Below are 16771 nucleotides of genomic sequence, written 5' to 3'. Positions count from 1 at the left end.
ACCCACACTGTACAGTTAAAGCACTCTTACTACTTTAGGAATCATGGATTCCAACCCCTCCCCCCAAAAAAGAATTGTGGGAACTGTAGTTTAAGCATGCTGAGAATTGTTAGGAGACCTCTAACAAGTTGCTCCATTCCTAGCAGTCTTTGGGGAAAACCATGACTCTCACAGTGCTACAAGTGTGCTTTAAATGTATGGCGTGACTCTGACTTTATTTGCCACTACATCCCAGTCCTGCTTATTAACACGTGGCTTCTGTTTTCATTTTGCCCCTTCCTGCCATAAGTGGCAATTGCTTAACGTAACATGGAGAGATCACACCAGGCATAGGCAAACTCCGGCCTTCCAGATGTTTGAGACTACAATTCCCATCATCCCTGACCACTGGTTGTTAGCTAGAGATGATGGGAATTATAGTCCCGAACATCTGGAGGGCCGGAGTTTGCCTATGCCTGGATCACACAATGCCTGCTGGGCTAAATATTACCAACATGTCATCCATTTGGCTCTTGGTTTTAGGCCTTTCCGATGGTCTTTCACCTTGTTCCCACTTTGATGTATTTTGAGAGATTTTCATCTGGGCTCCAGAAAGGCGCCTGTGAGGCTGGTGCTTTGATGTGGAGGTCATCCTACGTGTTCTCCCCCCCCCCCTTTCCTCTTCACTCTCTGACAGTGTCCCACATTTCTTGGAATTCTCTGCTAGACTCTTCACAGACAAGTCACGTGTTTGGCAGAAGTTTGTGTGCTGTTCTTATCCCGCCTCTGTTCTGGGAGCTGTCAGGAACAAGGCATTGACTCGAGTGCCTTTCCTGCAGGGTGTCAGCTTACAAATGGCAAGGAGTGGGCAGTTTTGGGATGCAGTTACTGCACTGCCCCTATTCAGGTGTTCATCTCCCAGTTGACATTCCCGTAAGCCAGCCATCTGCAGTGGGTGCAGAGGCTGCCCACCCCATAGGATCCCAGTCTAATGAAGACCGTATGAGGCAAGCACCCTACATGGAGGGAACGGATCCATCAATTTCAGTTTCTCATTTTCCCAGCCTTAAATTCAATTCAGTACATTTCTGCAGCAATATGCATTAAAAAACCCAAAAACCTGCATGAAAGTTGTATTTCAGTGTGGATTCTCCCAGCATTTTTTTTTTGTATGCAGTGTTGCCTAATGCACACATTTCTGCAAACCAATTTCCCCTCATGTAGTGCATTTTTGTATATAGTTTTTGATGATATATGTGGAAATTTATGTATGTCTATGTACAACTTTCGTTGTACATAAAAATACATTTTTGCACATATTAGCTGCAGAACTGCAGTGGTCTGGATTTTAAAGGATGGGCGTTTTAAGTGAGTTTGCCCTTAAAAGCAAATTTAAATGAACCCCCACCCCTAAAAAAATAACCCCTAGATAGTAAAAGTAACATTTTAATGCACAGGGGATGACCATGTGTGTGTGATTAGATACAGAGCTAGTGTTATTCCTGCTGTCACTCACCTGCTTATTTAACGCAGAAGACACTTGTCCATGTAGAGCTCATTATTTATTGTGGGATTGTCCAACACAAATTAAACTCTGCCACACCTCAGTTCATTATTGTAACGGCATCTGCTTCTGATGGTTCCTTTGGCATGCCAATGAACATTGTCAAGACCATCCCATGTTCAGAACAAAAATGCCAGTTTCTTAATGTTTCCACTTATGACAACAAAACTTCCCCTCCCAAACACTTTTCAGCTGAATTTACTTCTCTCCACGCCAGATGTTGGGAACTTTGGGCCCTCCGGATGTTGCTGAACTACAACTCCCATCAGCCCCAGGAAGCATGGCCAATGGGCCTGGGGATGGTGGGAGTTGTAGTTCAGCACCATCTGGTGGGCCAAAGGTTTTCCACACCTGTACTGCAGCTCTTCGGTGTTTTCCCTGGCCAGAATTGAACCTATTGTTGCTAACAGCTCACTTTTATATCTTCACATTCATCAAAGCTGACGTCTTGCGCTCTTTGCACTGGGAAGAATTTAATTCTTGTATGGCTGTCAGTGTGACTGTGAGTACGCTCTGAACCTTGCCAGTTTTCTTGTCAGGGCTGCAAGATCTATTACAGGTCTGATTCCTTCCTTTGACATCTCTTTCCTTTGGACGTTCCTGTTCTGTCACATTTCAGTGAGAAAACACATTTCTCTTACTTCCAACCTTGCCCTCTGGATCCTGAGGGTGCCTTCTTTGCAGACACACTTTAGCAACGCTTTGGTGCAATAGATAATCTCTTCAGCTGACATACAGTATTGCTTTGCTTAAAAGTCACTGCCTTCACCTTGGGCAGAACCTCCTTCTCCTCCACTTTGGGCAGGTAATGCTTTGTCTTGTCCTTGTAAATATCCCTAAATTGCTCCCCCTTTTTGTGCTTGCTGATTACTGAACTAAGGCAGATTCATAAATGAATAATCACTGCATAATAGGTAAAAATTACTGATTCCTATGGAGAAAGGACCATTGATACAGGATGACCATGCAAAAAAACCACTTTGTTTTACGTTCGGCTTTTAATTTTTTTTTACTGTTGGGTGTCTGATGATGAATTTGGCAGTTTAAAATCTGCTTTAAAATAATAATAATAATAATAATAATAATAATAATAATAATAATAATAATAATAATATGGAAGCCACTCTGGGCGGCTTCCATAGAAACCAAAAATACACTAAAATATCACACGTTAAAAACTTCCCTGAACAGGGCTGCCTTAAGATGTCTTCTGAATGTCAGGTAGTTGTTTATCTCTTTGACATCTGATGGGAGGGCGTTCCACAGGGCCGGTGCCACTACCGAGAAAGCCCTCTGCCTGGTTCCCTGTAGCTTTGCTTCTCGCAATGAGGGAACCGCCAGAAGGCCCTCGGCGCTGGACCTCAGCGTCCGGGCAGAACGATGGGGGTGGAGACGCTCCTTCAGGTATACTGGACAAAACCCTGACTGATGCACACCAGTGTTATAGGTTAGTGCGGAACAGGGATTCCCCCAGATCTTTGGGTGCCAGGTTTCCCCCTCTCGATTCTTGGGTTGCTGGGGTTTGAACCAGAGCTTTGATAATTAAGGTGAGATGACATGCTGAACTTCTTTTCCTTCCAGAGGGGCAGAGGGAGATAATGGCCCTGCCATTAACCCATTGCAAAAGCCATCTACAAGACAAAACTCCCTATTGTCTCCCTCCCAAGAGGGAGATTGCCAGGGCAAGGGGAGTGTGTGGTGTCACTCAGGAAAAAAGTTTTCCTTTTACACTGCGGGTTTTTTGGCAGCTTGGTGTTCTGGAAACAAGGAGGAGGAAGTAGGAATAACTCCATGCAGGTGCTGGGACAGAGGCACAGAGATGGCATTCAAGGGTGCCTTGGAAATCCAGTGCTGCCCTGCTGGAGGAATAAGCCCATCTTGAGATGTAATGCTCTGAACTCCCTCCATTGAAGGCTTTAAGTATAAATATGTGCACATAAACCATATTTCTCTGCTGTGCCTTGATCTCTCAATGGAAACACAACCCTGGTGAGGGCCTGGAACCCTCTGGAATTCTGCTACCAGTCAGCAGAGATTGGGGATGGTGGACAACCTTTATAAGACATTGTTTGTTTGTTTGTTTATCCATCCCACCTTTTCCCCAGAAACAGGACTCAAGGTGGTTTGCAAAAATTAAAATACAGATAAAGCCATATAAAAGGTTATTGTTAAAATGTAATTAACTACCTGCAGATTTAAACCAATGTTATTTTATTTAAGTAAATAGTTTTCCTTCCTTCCTTCCCTCTTTTAAATTGCGGTCAATTTTAGGAACTGATTCGCTTATCTCTTCTGAATGGATGAAGCCCCTGACACATCAGCAGAGCAAAAAGCATTCAGCCAATGGACTCATGGCTGGACTTTGGTGCAGAAGTCCCGGCCCCCATTCAGTACAATGAGCAGCATGCGCCCCTAAAAACACCACCACCCCACATACTTACTACCACATTTTGGAGTAATACTAATTACCATCGGAAGATGGAAGCTGCCAGGCTGTTAAAGTCTAAAAGAAGAATGTGCGAACCTGAGCCTCTCCAGATGTGACTGGACTCTGGCTCCCATCATCCCTGGCAAATATGCCCAAAGGCCAGGGCTGATGGGAGCTGTAGTTCAGCAACATCTGGAGAGCCAGAGGTTCCCCCTCCCACTCTTGGACTACCAGCTCTGATTTCACATCCACCCACCATCCCAGTCTTTGTTATTTCCTCCCTGAGCTCATAGAATAAGTGACGCGAAAAAGTTCCTCTTTCCCACTCGGAAGAGGAAGCTTCAAAAGCCCCATTCCTCCCCCCTTTAAGTAACGGTCTGCGGGAAGGGCTGGAGAGGGGAAGAGGCGTCGGAGGAGGCCACTTTGGCGCGCGCTCCCCCCGCGTAGTCCCGGGACAGTAAAAACTGGAGAGGAGGAGGAGGCGGCGGCAACAAGACAGGAAACCGCAAAGGAAAGCCGTCCTCCAGGCAGAAAGTTTCAGCCAAGGGAGTTTGGAGAGGACGAGAGCGAGAGGGAAACGCGGGGAACCCGAGATCTGATTCCAGGAACGGGGAAGCTCAGCTTCCAAAGTATTCCTCAGCCCATTTCAGAGGCGGCTGGATCCCAGCGCACCAGCAGATCGGAGATCTACCGCGCCGGGGGAGGAGGAAGAGGCCGCCCAAGTGTTGTCGGCTGTTGCCGGGAGGAAGGAGGCGGGGGTATCGGCTGCTGCGCCCGGGGCCCTGCATCGCGCGTCCCGGTGGACGGGAAAGGATCGCTGGAAAGGATCGATTGACTTGCTCCTGATCCGCTACAATGGGCTGAAGAGATTTCACTTAAAAACAGAACCGTGGCGCTCTCTTGACTACCAGCACCGCTTGAGTGCCATGCCCTCTGTGCGCGCTCAGAGGCACCCTTTGCGCCGCAGGCTTCGCGACTGAACTTTCCCGGCGCGCAACGAGGCGCCATGACCGCCTACAGACTCAACTTGCGCGTCTTCTGGCCGCTGGTGACGTGCGGCTGCACCGCGATCCTGTACGTCTTGCAAGCGCTGAGCAGCAGCCAAGCCGGCGCGGCCCTCGAGGGCTCCGGCTTGGGCGCCCCGCTGCTGAAAGCCTCGCTGCTCCTCTTGCTCCTCCTGGCCTGCTTGGCGCTGCGCTATCGCGCCCGGCTGCCCGGCCGCGCCCAGAGACCCGCCGGCCTGGCGGAGAGCCCCGAGGGTGCCTGGAGTGAACTTCGACGGCGGCGGCAGCAGCGCCGGCGCGACTTGCTGGAGGAGTTTTACGAGCAGCAGTTGCGGCTCTCGCCCCATGTGCTGGGCCACAGCAAGGCGCACGTCAGCCTGGTGGTGGGCGAGCTGGTGCGCGCCGGCAAGGCCCCCGACCGGCTGGCGTCGCGCGGGGACTTCGTGCAAGTGGGCAGCGCCTACGAGCAGCACAAAGTGCGCAGCCCGGACTGCTTCGACGTGCTGGTGCCTCTGCGGTTGCCGCCCCGCCTGGAGCTGCGGGTGCAGCCCCGTCGGGGGACCGAGGCGGGCCTGCTCGGAGCCTTCGTGTGCGCCCTGCAAGTGGCGGCCGGTTGCGCGCACGACGAGGCGGGCGGCGGCCCCTCTCCGCGCGCGGCGGGGGCGCTGAGCGAGGCGCTGTGCGTGGAGCTGCCGTCGGCGCAGGGCGGCGGGCGCCACCTGTCGTCGGCGCTGGTGCTGCGCTGGTTCCAGGGCCACGTGCAGCGGTGCCTGGGGGCCGTGCGCTCCCGCCTCCAGGAGCGCTGCCGGGTCAGCTTGGCCGTCGGGCCCGGGCGCCCGCTCACCTTGCATATCGCGCCTCGCTCCGACTACGTCTGTTGCCACCTTTCCATGGCCGTGCGCCTCACCCCGGCCATCCCGTTGGGCGAGGCGCTCTACCTCACCCCTTTGCCGTCGGCCCAGCCGCCGGCTCCCGGGAAACTGGGAGCCTTCTGGACGCTCAACGTCTCCAAACCGGAGCAGAAGCTGCTGGGCTTCTTCAAGGAGCAAGCTCCTGCTGACTCCTGCCACCTCAAGTGCCTGCAGATCCTCAAGGGGCTGAGGGACCTGGGGGGACGCTCTCTGGAGCAGCCTCTGGGCTCTCAGTGGAACCGGATCCTTTCTTCCTACGTCCTCAAGACGGCGCTTTTGTGGCTCCTCCTGCGGGGTCCCTTGCAAGCTTGGGAGGACCAGTTCCTGGTGGAGAGGCTGGAGAACCTCTTCCTGTTCCTCGTGGAAAGCCTGCAGAGGCGTGAGCTGTTGCACCTCTTCTTGGGGAACCCCAAGCTCCCCGAAGCCCTGAGCCTGCCCAAAATCCTCAAGGAAGCCGCTCCAGTCAACCTGCTGGCCGACTTTGATGGCCCAACCTTGGACAAGGTGGCGGGCCAGCTCTTAAACACTTGGAAGCAGGCGCCCAAGATGATCAGGATGTACAGTGGCCACAGATACAGGAGAAAACATCCTGCCTGAGAACAGAGCAGAGGACTCTCAGTTTAAGGGAGCACCATTTGGGCTGTGCGTGCCTTTCCTCAATCTGTGGCCTTCATAATATTAATTGCAGAGTTGGAAGGGGTTGTAGAGGTCCTCTAGTCCAACCCCTGCTCAAAGCAGGATTTGAAGTGTGAGAATAAGCATATACAGAGAGATCACCACCAGCCTTCTGCTTAAACACCAGCAAAGAAGAGACCCACTATCTCCCTAATGGCCCAGCAGCTCTTACCATTAGGATGTCCTAAAGCTTAGCTGAAATCTGCCATTTCCATCCTTTAGGTTCTAGTTGTGCCTTCTGAAGCTTCAGAGAACAAGTTTTCTGTGTCTTCTTAGTGAGAGCCCTTCAGATATTTGAAGACCATTATTCTGTCTCCCGTTATTCTCTTCTTCTGGTGTTATGGCTTGTTTCCAGACTTGTAACTCTCCTCTGAACCAGAGCCTCCATGTCTTGCTGAACTACAACTCCCATTATCCCTGGCCTATTGGCCATGCTTGCTGAAGCTGATGGGAGTTGTAGTTCAGCAACAACCAGAGGACCAGAAGTCCCCCCACACCTGTGTTGCCTTAAATGCATGATCACACTTAAGATATATTGTTAAACCTCTTCACACCTTTGAATGACGGTTTCTTGGAATCACAGGTGAGAAGAGCCCAGTTGGGATCAGATACTGCTTACAGGTTTCCCATGGGCATCTGGTTGGCCACGGTGAAAGCAGGATGCTGAAGTAGATCGATCATCAGGGCTCTTCTTATGTACGAACAGGAATCTGCTATTGACATCAACAGCAACCTCTGTTCCATATTCAGTAACAACTTTTGGGGAAGAGAGTTTTGTCAGAACTTATGAAGTCCCTCCCCCTTACAATCCTGATCCTCTCCAGTTGCTATTTTTAAATATATAAAACACATGTTTACTGTAATTATGCATTTGATGTAATGTGTAGTTTGGCCCATAGGTACTTTCCTTTGGAATGTGGTTAAGCCATCACAATGGGTCTGTCCTACTCTCATGTTTTTCACATGGTTTTTGCTGTCTTTCGAATGCACCACTTACCAGATGCAGAGCATAACAGAGCACATGGTCTCCTGATTGTGCTTACCTCTGATATCTTAATGCATGCTGGTGCAGGAGCAAATGGTCCACAATGACAACATAGAATGTGGGTGCTGTTTTTAAAAAATGACATAAAAAATGAGTGTGGAAGTTCCCCTTAAATACACAGGTCCGCACTACTGCTTGGTTATTTTATGGGCTTCAAATTAAATAGAATAGTTCTGATATCGCTAATCAAGTACTGGGACAATTTTGGGGAAATACTGTGCTTTGCACCCTGAGAGTAAACACAGGTTTATCTCCAACCTGAGTTCTGCTCAGGGAATTGAAATGGGTGGACCTAGAAATTTGTCATTCTCATTCACTTCAGTTGTTGTGCTCATAATATGACGGAAGTTTGATGTAACTCTGATTTTGGGGGGAAGTGAGTCTGGTCCATTTCCTCTGGATGTATCAAGGTGCAGAATTTCACCCTAATAACCACTTGCAAGCCTTCTTCGCCCAGCATTTCTTATTACAAGCTGTTGTGGTGAGGTGGGTTCACCTTTTGGACATTTGTATCAGCAAGCTGAAATATATGTTATGCTTGAAGAGGGAACCCGTGTATGGAAGTAGCGTGCAGCAGCTCCTCTGGGCAGCTTCCCTTTCAGGCAGGTATGGGGAACCTGTGCCCCCCCCCCCCGAGAGATCACTGAACTACAATTCCCATCAGCCTCAGCCAGCATGCCCATTGGTCAGGGAGGATGGGCATGTTCCTGGAGTCCAGGAACAACTAGAAAACCACAGGTTGTTTATCCCTGCTCTAAGGCATTACTGTGGAAGAATTTGGCTGTGTGTGCACTATATCTTGGAAGCACGTGTCCTCAAAGAATTCTGGGCTCTGTTAAGGGTTTGTTAAGCGTTGCTGGGAATTGTAACCGTGTGAAGTGCTCATAATTCTTTTGAAGGGAGTGCATGTGCTTCAAATGTTTATACACAGCCGACAAAGCCAGAGTTGTGTACGATATCCAGAACCGCTCTTGGCCTTGACTCGGAATGTGCTTATAGCTACAAGAGCCCTTTATCTCTAGTGTGGGTGAGGATTTTTACATGCCACTGCGCTCAAACTATTTGAAGTGATGTGGTATGCGAACTCACAGTCTGCACTTATCTGAACGGCTCATGTGACCCACGATCACATTTCCCCCCCCTGCCTAGCTGGAAACAAAATTGGGTGTCCTCTGTCATGTGATCTGGCATTAGGCCTGAGGACCTGAACGATTTTCCTAACGTCTCACATAATGTGGGTCAATCATGAACACCAAAGATGGGATGCCGTGCTGGATGGTGATGGTCAGGGAGATGTTGGTGATGGGATGTGAAATGGTGACATTTCCCCAAGAGGGCATGAGAGATCTAGCTGTGATCAGAAGGGAAGTCTCATTTTGGGGACTTAAATACAAATATGCGTTCAGAGACCAAAAATATTAGCACTTTGTTTTCATAAAGGCCTCTTATTTTCATTCTTGCAGTGTGTATAGGCTGTGTTAAGCATTTTTTCTCTGAAACGTCTGAGCAATACTAAGCAAAGAATTGGGTAAAAGAAACAGGTACGCAGATTTTCAATAAGCTGCCTTTAAGAGGGCAGATCCAGAACACTTACAGTACCTTAAGAGGTGCTGTCAAACCTAAATCAGTATTTTGCTTTAACCAGCTGCCTTGTTGAAAGCTACTCTCCGGTGTGTGATTTAGAAGAATCCAGCTCAGGGGTGGCTGTATAAACCCTCTTGTTGCTTCTGACAACAAACTTTGTTGACTGTTCCAGTGAATCGCTTGGTGCTGGGCCAGGCTAAAGTCTTCCCAGATTAAAATCAACAGGAGCTTGGCTTTTAACCCCTTAGTGCACAAAAGCACAGCATACCAAAGACTTGAGGACCTTGTGCTATGCTCTCTTGAGAAGCAAGTCCCACTTAGTACAATTTCCTCCTGAGTGAATAGGATCGGGGCCATTTTGGGCGGCGGCAGCAGACCCTTCCGTTTGGAACTGCTTGTAGTGCTTAGCCACAAAAAGGAAATAAAACCGAAGGGGGTCTCTGTAAGGGCTGTGGCATCTGCCCGAAGGTGCCAGGTGTTGGCGCCGACCCCAGCTGCTTCACATGGAACGTTGTCCACATAAATATAGGTACAGGGATATTGACATGGTAGCAGATAACATCATCAATCATAGCTGGCAGACTGGTCTAGTATCAGCACGCAAGTCAGTTTGCTTTCAGTGGTCAACCTGACACTGGGTTAGTTTCCCCCCACTGCCGCCTAAGATAGGCTATCGCTGATTCCAGCTGTTTTGGGACTACAATTCCCATCATCCCTGACCACTGGTCCTATTAGCTAGGGTTGGTGGGAGTTGTCCAAAAACAGCTGGAGACAAAAGTTTGGGAAACACTGGGCTACCTGGGCCTTTTCTGATTTTGGAGGCCCGATGGAACGGCGCCTTACTTTCTGTTTCCCATGTGAGGTTGCAGAACGATGCTTTGTGTCTCGTGCCTTTGTAATGCCAGTTTTGACACCTAAGTTACTCAGCAGCTTTCTTGACTGGTTTACATGTAACATGTTATTTTATTTTGGAGGTGTAGACACTTTGCACCCACTATTTGCTAATAATTAGTTTCCTTAGGCTTGTCGGCGTTTTGGGGAGCCTTTTCTAGACGGAGGGCCACATTCCTTTGTGGGCAACCTTCTGGGGGCCGCATGCCAATGGTGTGCAGAACCAAAGGCCCAAAATGGGCAAAGTGATGAATGAGGCTTTGTTATAATAGGCTGCATTCCAGCCAAGCGAACAACCTCTGTTTCTACACACACACACACACACCTCTCTCAAGCCTTCTATGCAAACAAGAGGTATTATTAGAGTTCAAGGATGCACATTGAGGAGCATGTAGATCTGGGCTGGTGAGATAAGCTGTCTGGGGGAGAGTGCACGGGTTCTGGAGTGTCATATGGAATGGCCTGGAGGATCACATGTGAGGTTCTGAGGTTCCATACTCCTGATGTCTCATGAGCCTTTGCATAGAATGGAAGGTTGCAACAGCAAGAATGCTGCCATCGCTGTTAACAGGGAAGTGCGGTTGGCTTTGGAAATGAAGGGAGATGGGAAGGAAATGTGTTGGAAGACGTAGTTGGAGCAGTAGCCAGGAAAATTGAAATCAAATGTTTGTGGAGGTTGGAGAAGGGACTGGGAAGGAGGTATAAATGAAAGCATTGCAAAGGGGTGGGCAGTTTGAGCACGTGGCAAATTAGTTCCTAAGTCATTAACAATATTCAGTTGGCTAATACCGGGGTCAGGACCTCCTTACTGGGACTCTCTTAATGGGGAGGCCTGGCAAACCTCCTTCCTGCTCTGGTACAAGTGGTGTGGCAGGAAAGCTCTGACGGTAGAACACGAGACTCTTAATTTCAGGGTTGTGGGTTCAAGCCCCATGTTAGGCCAAAAAAATTCCTGCATTGCAGGGGGTTGGACTAGATGACTTCGTGGTCCCTTCCAACTCAATTCTATGATATTCTTGGCACTTTATAATTGAATTTTGCTGCTGGGGCAGAGACGGTTGTTTCGTTTTGCTGGTGTAAGCAAATGGCTTTGCTCCATCATGTCCAACTTGGGTGTATATGAGGATGTAATGCTCACTTAAGGTGGGGTGGGGAGCCTCAGGCCTGGGGGGGGGGTAAATGCTCCCCCCCAGGCCTCTCTGTCTGGCCTTGGGTCTCACTCTGCTCCCCAGCTACACGCCTCAAGGAACCTTGCTTTACACCCTTCTTGAGTGATTTGGAATTTGTCCTTCACCTCTGATTCTGTCTCTCAGTTGTGTTAGCTTGGTGTGCTGTGGTTCCTGCATTTCATGGGGTTGGACTAGATGACCCTTAGGGTCCCTTCCAGCCCGACGGTTCTGTGATTCTGTGGATGGAGGATAGAGAGGTGTGTGCATAGAAGCTGGCCTATTGTGCAAAGGAGAAACTTGTTTTCATTGCCCCACCCACCTTTGCCTCTGGCCCCACCCATCACTTGCATGTGGCCCCTGGAAGGCCACCCAGAAGGATATGTGGCCCCTGGGCTGAAAAAGCTTGGACTAATGTAAAGAAGGGTTAAAGGAGACCACTGCCCAGGCGGAGGGAGCCTGAATGTGAATACTTGGATTTAATTATCTGAAGGAGATGCTTGTTATGTTGGACCAGAGTGATCATTTTCAGATGTGCTTGACCACACACCAAAACCTCTGTGTGTGTGTGTGTGTGTGCGTGTGTACCTTGCACACATTCATTTTCCCGCTGTTGTTTTTGCATGCCTTACTCTCCAGCCGTTCAGTGTGAGTCATCTCTCCATCTCTGCAGAAATTCATCATTAGGAGTTGTTATGGGTGGGTTGAGAAAGCTGCAGGATGGAGGGCTTGTTTGTCAAATAGTCTCGTAGTCTAATGAGAGACTAAATTGAAGAGCCGTGCAAAGAAGCACATCATTTTGGACACTGCTGTGTGGCTTCTTCTTTTTTTACCCCTCCACCCTGCACATCATATTTTCGAAGCACTAGAATCTAAGCCCAGGCTCTTGTTTCTCAACCATCGAGGGATACAAATGCATTTACCTGTACACACTTAACCTGGGAGTAAGCCCCACTGAACACGGCAGGACATCTGAGTGAAACATATATAGAATTCCTTTATAAGATAATCTTGCAAAGCAGTCACTTCCTTAGTCTCCTGTGGTGAGCAGTGATTGCCTCCAGGTGACCACATATGTAAACATTTACAAAGGTTAGCTACCCGGTCCACTTTGTGCCACAGATGATTAACATAGGTACTAGTAACTTTTGCATACTGATTTCCAAAATTGATTTCATATTTGCAGTATTATACGTACCATACATCTTGCAGGCATGGCTGGTGTTGGTTATAATTTTCTCAATCATAGAATCACTCAGTCTGGACTCCGGAAGTGTTCCTATACCTCTAGAGTTGTGTAGAAGTAACAATCTGGCTCTAGTGAAGTTTCCCAAAATGATAATCTTTGGTAAGCAACTCCGAAGGTGGGAGACATGGAGCTGATACCTCTCCCCATTCACGTAGTGAAATAGTGGAAATGAGAACTTGCTTTAAGTCCCCCCTCCCCAGAAGAAACCATTCCTCTTTCAGGTTTTGCATCTTGTTGCAAAATAATGCAAACAAAACCTTAACTTTACAACTGACAATTGTGGTACGATAATAGCTATTCGTTATCTGTCAGACCAAGTGTGTTTTGATGCTTATTGGAAGATGCAAAAGCACAGTGTTATTTAACTGTTTAAAATTTGGAGAAGCGAAATGTGGTGTTAAGATGTTAATTAAGTTTTTTAATGTCATGAATTTTTCTTGTTTATGAAGTTGCTAATAATAATAATAATAATAATGTGCTCACTTTTTCCAATAAAAAGCTAATTGTATTTGAATCTTGCCACTAACAATAAACAGCTGTTTGAAGCCTCCTGGGCTTGATTCTTTGCGTGCCAAAAGATGACTTGCACACAATGGTGAACGTGCTGCAACAGGAAGTTTTCTCAGAGAGAGCCGTTGAACAGGAGTGGCATGAAAGTCTCATCACTTCAAGAACGCGTCTGCAGGAGAAGCACACAGCAGTTTGTGCTTCACTGCTTTTTCTTATTCTCTTCTCAAAACAGTTTCACACCAGCCAAGTTTGGGTGTCAGAGGTAGGTGTGTTGCCAGGCACCTAAGGGAATCCGGACAGAGGGCCCTGACACCTTTTGCATAAATATATCAAGTGCTCCCTAGACTGGTTTCCAAGTAAGAAAGGAGGCAGGTAGTTGGCTGAGAGTAGACTGAGCTTGGTACAGTGCCCAACTTTCCCTAACAGACCAGCCTCCACTGGGATAGGGATCTGCTAGCAACTCTCAGCACCCTGAACTACAGTTCCCAATATTCTTTGGGGAAATTCATGTGGCCAGAGATAAAGTAGCGCTATTGAGTTAATGGGTCTGAAGTCAACGTAAAAATGCTTTTTATTCCCATACTTCCAAATATTAAAAGGGTGTGTGTGGATTCCTTATGCATGTAATAATGGTAATCAAAGCACCTTAATTTTGTTCTCATATATTTATATAAAAACAATTCCCCCCCCCCTTGATGCATCTATTTTATCAAAAGCTTAGAGTGACTGGCATATTGTTTGTTATGACTAATTGTCTCGACAAGAATAAATTGGACTGGGTATTTTTGTTAGAGCCAAAGACATTCCCTCAACAGTTACCAGATGGAAGCACAACACAACATATAAACGGGCTGGTACAAGGATGTCACCAGCTCCAATCAACACAGCATTTTTGGCAACAAGGGCTTGCCTTTTTTATTTTTATCAGTGACAATTGGATGACGGGGCGGGAAGGAGGAAAGCAACTAGGGGTTTTATATAATTTATTTAACTATGCACTGTAATATAACCACCTTTCTGTCAAGGCAGTTTACGATTTAAAATGTTAGAACGAACGAACGCTGTAAAATATTCTCAGGCCAATATCAGAAGTTGGCCTGGACTCTCTCCCTTCTGCCTTCCCTCAAGGCAGGCCAGCCTGAGTAGCCTAAACCAATTCTATGATCCTAAGCCCCAACAAGCATGGCCAATGGCAAGGGATGATGGGAGTTGTAGTCCACTTCCCCATATCGGAAGTAAGCAATATGAACTGAGGGCATTGCTATCAGGGGTGCCAACTTGAATAAATTAATGGATGAGGGGGCAGGTAAGCCCCACCCTGCATAATTGATCACATGACATGGTACACACCCACCATCTTGAGTGGCAATGCCCATCAACTTTGAGGGGGCCTGATCCCCTCAAATATTTTATTGGGGTGGTGGCGAAGGGACCTCAGCCCTTAGGAGTTGGCTTCTATGATTGCCATGCGAGTTTCTATTGGGCTGATAGTTTCTATTCTAACATATAGGTGTGCTTTGGATGTCCATTCTTTATTGTTTTAAAACTTCAGTTATTGTTTTCGCACTGTTCCCAAAACTATTTTTGGCTGTGGTATGTTTGCCAATCCCCTTGAGAGGCTTGTAAAAGAGGATTCATAAATAAAAGACTACCATTACTACTTAATGTCTGCCCCTTGGCTGTTTTGAATAGGCAAGCCTCTTTCCACATGGCATTATGTGCCCTCAATGGAGTCCTTCTGCTCAGTTGTAGAGGATCTTACTGGCGTGGAACCTAGAAATTCAACTTCCTGAATAAATGAAGCATTAGATCAGCTGTTATAAAGGAAATGAATCATTCCTCTGTTTATCTTGAGATAGTTGTCTAGCCACTGCCTAATGCATCTTGGTTTGGTTTGGTTTTTTTTGGTTTTTAAAGTTGATTTCATTCCAGTTCTGGAAATACACACACACACAAACACACACACACACTATAATCCATCCAATAATTTGTGTTTAACAACATCTGGAACACCTACTGCGCCCATTACTAGGGTTAACAGGGTTTATAGGATTCAGAGACATTTTGCTAGGCTGGTGCCGAACACATCAAATATCCTGGGGCGTTCCTTGGAGATGACTCTCGCTGCCTGACAGATGGTCTTGTAATTCATGGCTCTTGTCAAGGAGCCAATCTCACATATTAATCACTCAAAGACATTCTTGCATCCATCTGCAAGGAGTAAGGCAGAAAGCCCATGCCGATCTGCAACGTTAAAACACTGACAGCAACAACAACAGTACCACAAATAAAACCAATATATTATTTTAATTTGTAGCACAGAGTCGGGGTGCGGAGTGGGGAGGCAAGGTTAGAACGCAGGCTTGATATACACCAGTTTAAAAGAATTGAAAACAATACTTATTTTATTGGCGTTTCATTTCTAGAAATGAAGGAAGGAAAAAGAGAAAGAGAAACCAAAGTTACAAAAGAATAACTTCTGATTTTCCATCTGCTGGTTACATAAAAAAGAAAATATGGCTATTTAAAACCTTCAGTCCATTATCAGAGTTGAGGGACATATTCCAGCCAGGCCAAAATACGGAAGGAGAGTGAAAAGTGGGGTCAGTAAGAGGTGTGGCTGGAGAGCGGTTGTGTAGCTGTGTGTCTTGAGGAGAGAAAGGCCTTGAGGGTTGCATTTGTCCCCTGGGCCTTTCATGATGGCTTTGAAACCGTGACTCGGTTTCACCTCAGAAGCTGCTTCAGTGTCTTACTGTCCTAAGATGATTTGGTTTCTTTGTGGAACTTGTGACATGTTTCTGATTCAGTCCAAGGGGAAATGTTTGGGCACTCACATGAGGCTTATAAGCAGACCTGTTTAGGGAAGTTTTTAATGTTTGATCTTTTATCATGTTTTTAATGTTCTGTTGAGAGCTGCTCAGAGTGGCTGGGGAAACCCAGACAGATGGGCAGAGTATTTTTATTATTATTATTATTATTGTCAGGGTTGCTTCAAGATCCTAGCTCACAGAGGATCACGCTAGCCAACGGTCATTAAGTAAGAGTCTTTATTGAGTTACAGTTTCCATTCTCAAGCTGCTGCGTGCAACCCTACGTCTAGTAGCTAGATCGGCGAAGCTCCGTCTGAATCTCCGCCCCTCGTACACCAACTTAATATCCTAGCCCTGCTCCACCTTTTCCGCCTGACTGTTCTTCTCTGGGTCCCTCTGCCCCCCTGGGTCTCTTCCTTCCGGGATTCTTCGGACGCTGACCCCCCGGACCCTCCTGTCTCCTTGCGCCGGGCTTTAGGACCCGGCTCTCTTTCCGGGCTGCCTACTGCGCCTCCTTCCTGTGCATTTGAACTTGGCGCGCGCGCCCAACCTTCCACCTTCCGTCTAACCGTTTCTTCGCTCCCAGATGGAGGTGTGGCCACCCCTGACTCGTGCCCTCCCTCCTGCTGTGAGCTGCCAGCGCTTGCCCCCTGGCTCCTTTCCTCTTCCCTGTTCTCTGGCGGTGACGCTGGACCCGATCTCCAACTGCTCTCCTCTGATTCCCCTCTGGCTCTATCTCCCTGGGGTGCCCCCCTAAACTCCCCCCTTGCCTTGGCCACTGGTGCTCCTTTCTGTGAATCCTCCGACTCACTGGAGAGACTCGGAGATCTCGGGTCGTCGTCATCGCTCATCCTTTCTTCTGCCTCCTCCCCTTCGCTCTCTGTTTCCTTCCTTGCCCTTGCCTCTGCTCCTGAACCCCTGACATCCATCCCCCCCTCGAAGCCCCCCACTCCCC

General features: G+C 47.9%; 1 protein-coding gene across 1 annotated transcript; it reads left to right on the top strand.

Moving 5' to 3' along the window:
- The first annotated feature begins 3911 nt into the window (after positions 1–3911).
- Positions 3912–13046, top strand: ITPRIPL2 (ITPRIP like 2). The gene has a single exon (XM_028706285.2). It carries the CDS (start codon positions 4978–4980, stop codon positions 6481–6483), a length of 1506 nt encoding a protein of 501 aa, XP_028562118.2. The 5' UTR covers positions 3912–4977; the 3' UTR covers positions 6484–13046.
- The last annotated feature ends 3725 nt before the right edge of the window (positions 13047–16771 follow it).

Source organism: Podarcis muralis, chromosome 14 (assembly GCF_964188315.1).
Source record: "Podarcis muralis chromosome 14, rPodMur119.hap1.1, whole genome shotgun sequence".
In the NCBI taxonomy this organism is placed as follows: domain Eukaryota; kingdom Metazoa; phylum Chordata; class Lepidosauria; order Squamata; family Lacertidae; genus Podarcis; species Podarcis muralis.
Note: the sequence above shows the minus strand (reverse complement) of the source record. Positions and strands in the feature narration are given on the sequence as shown.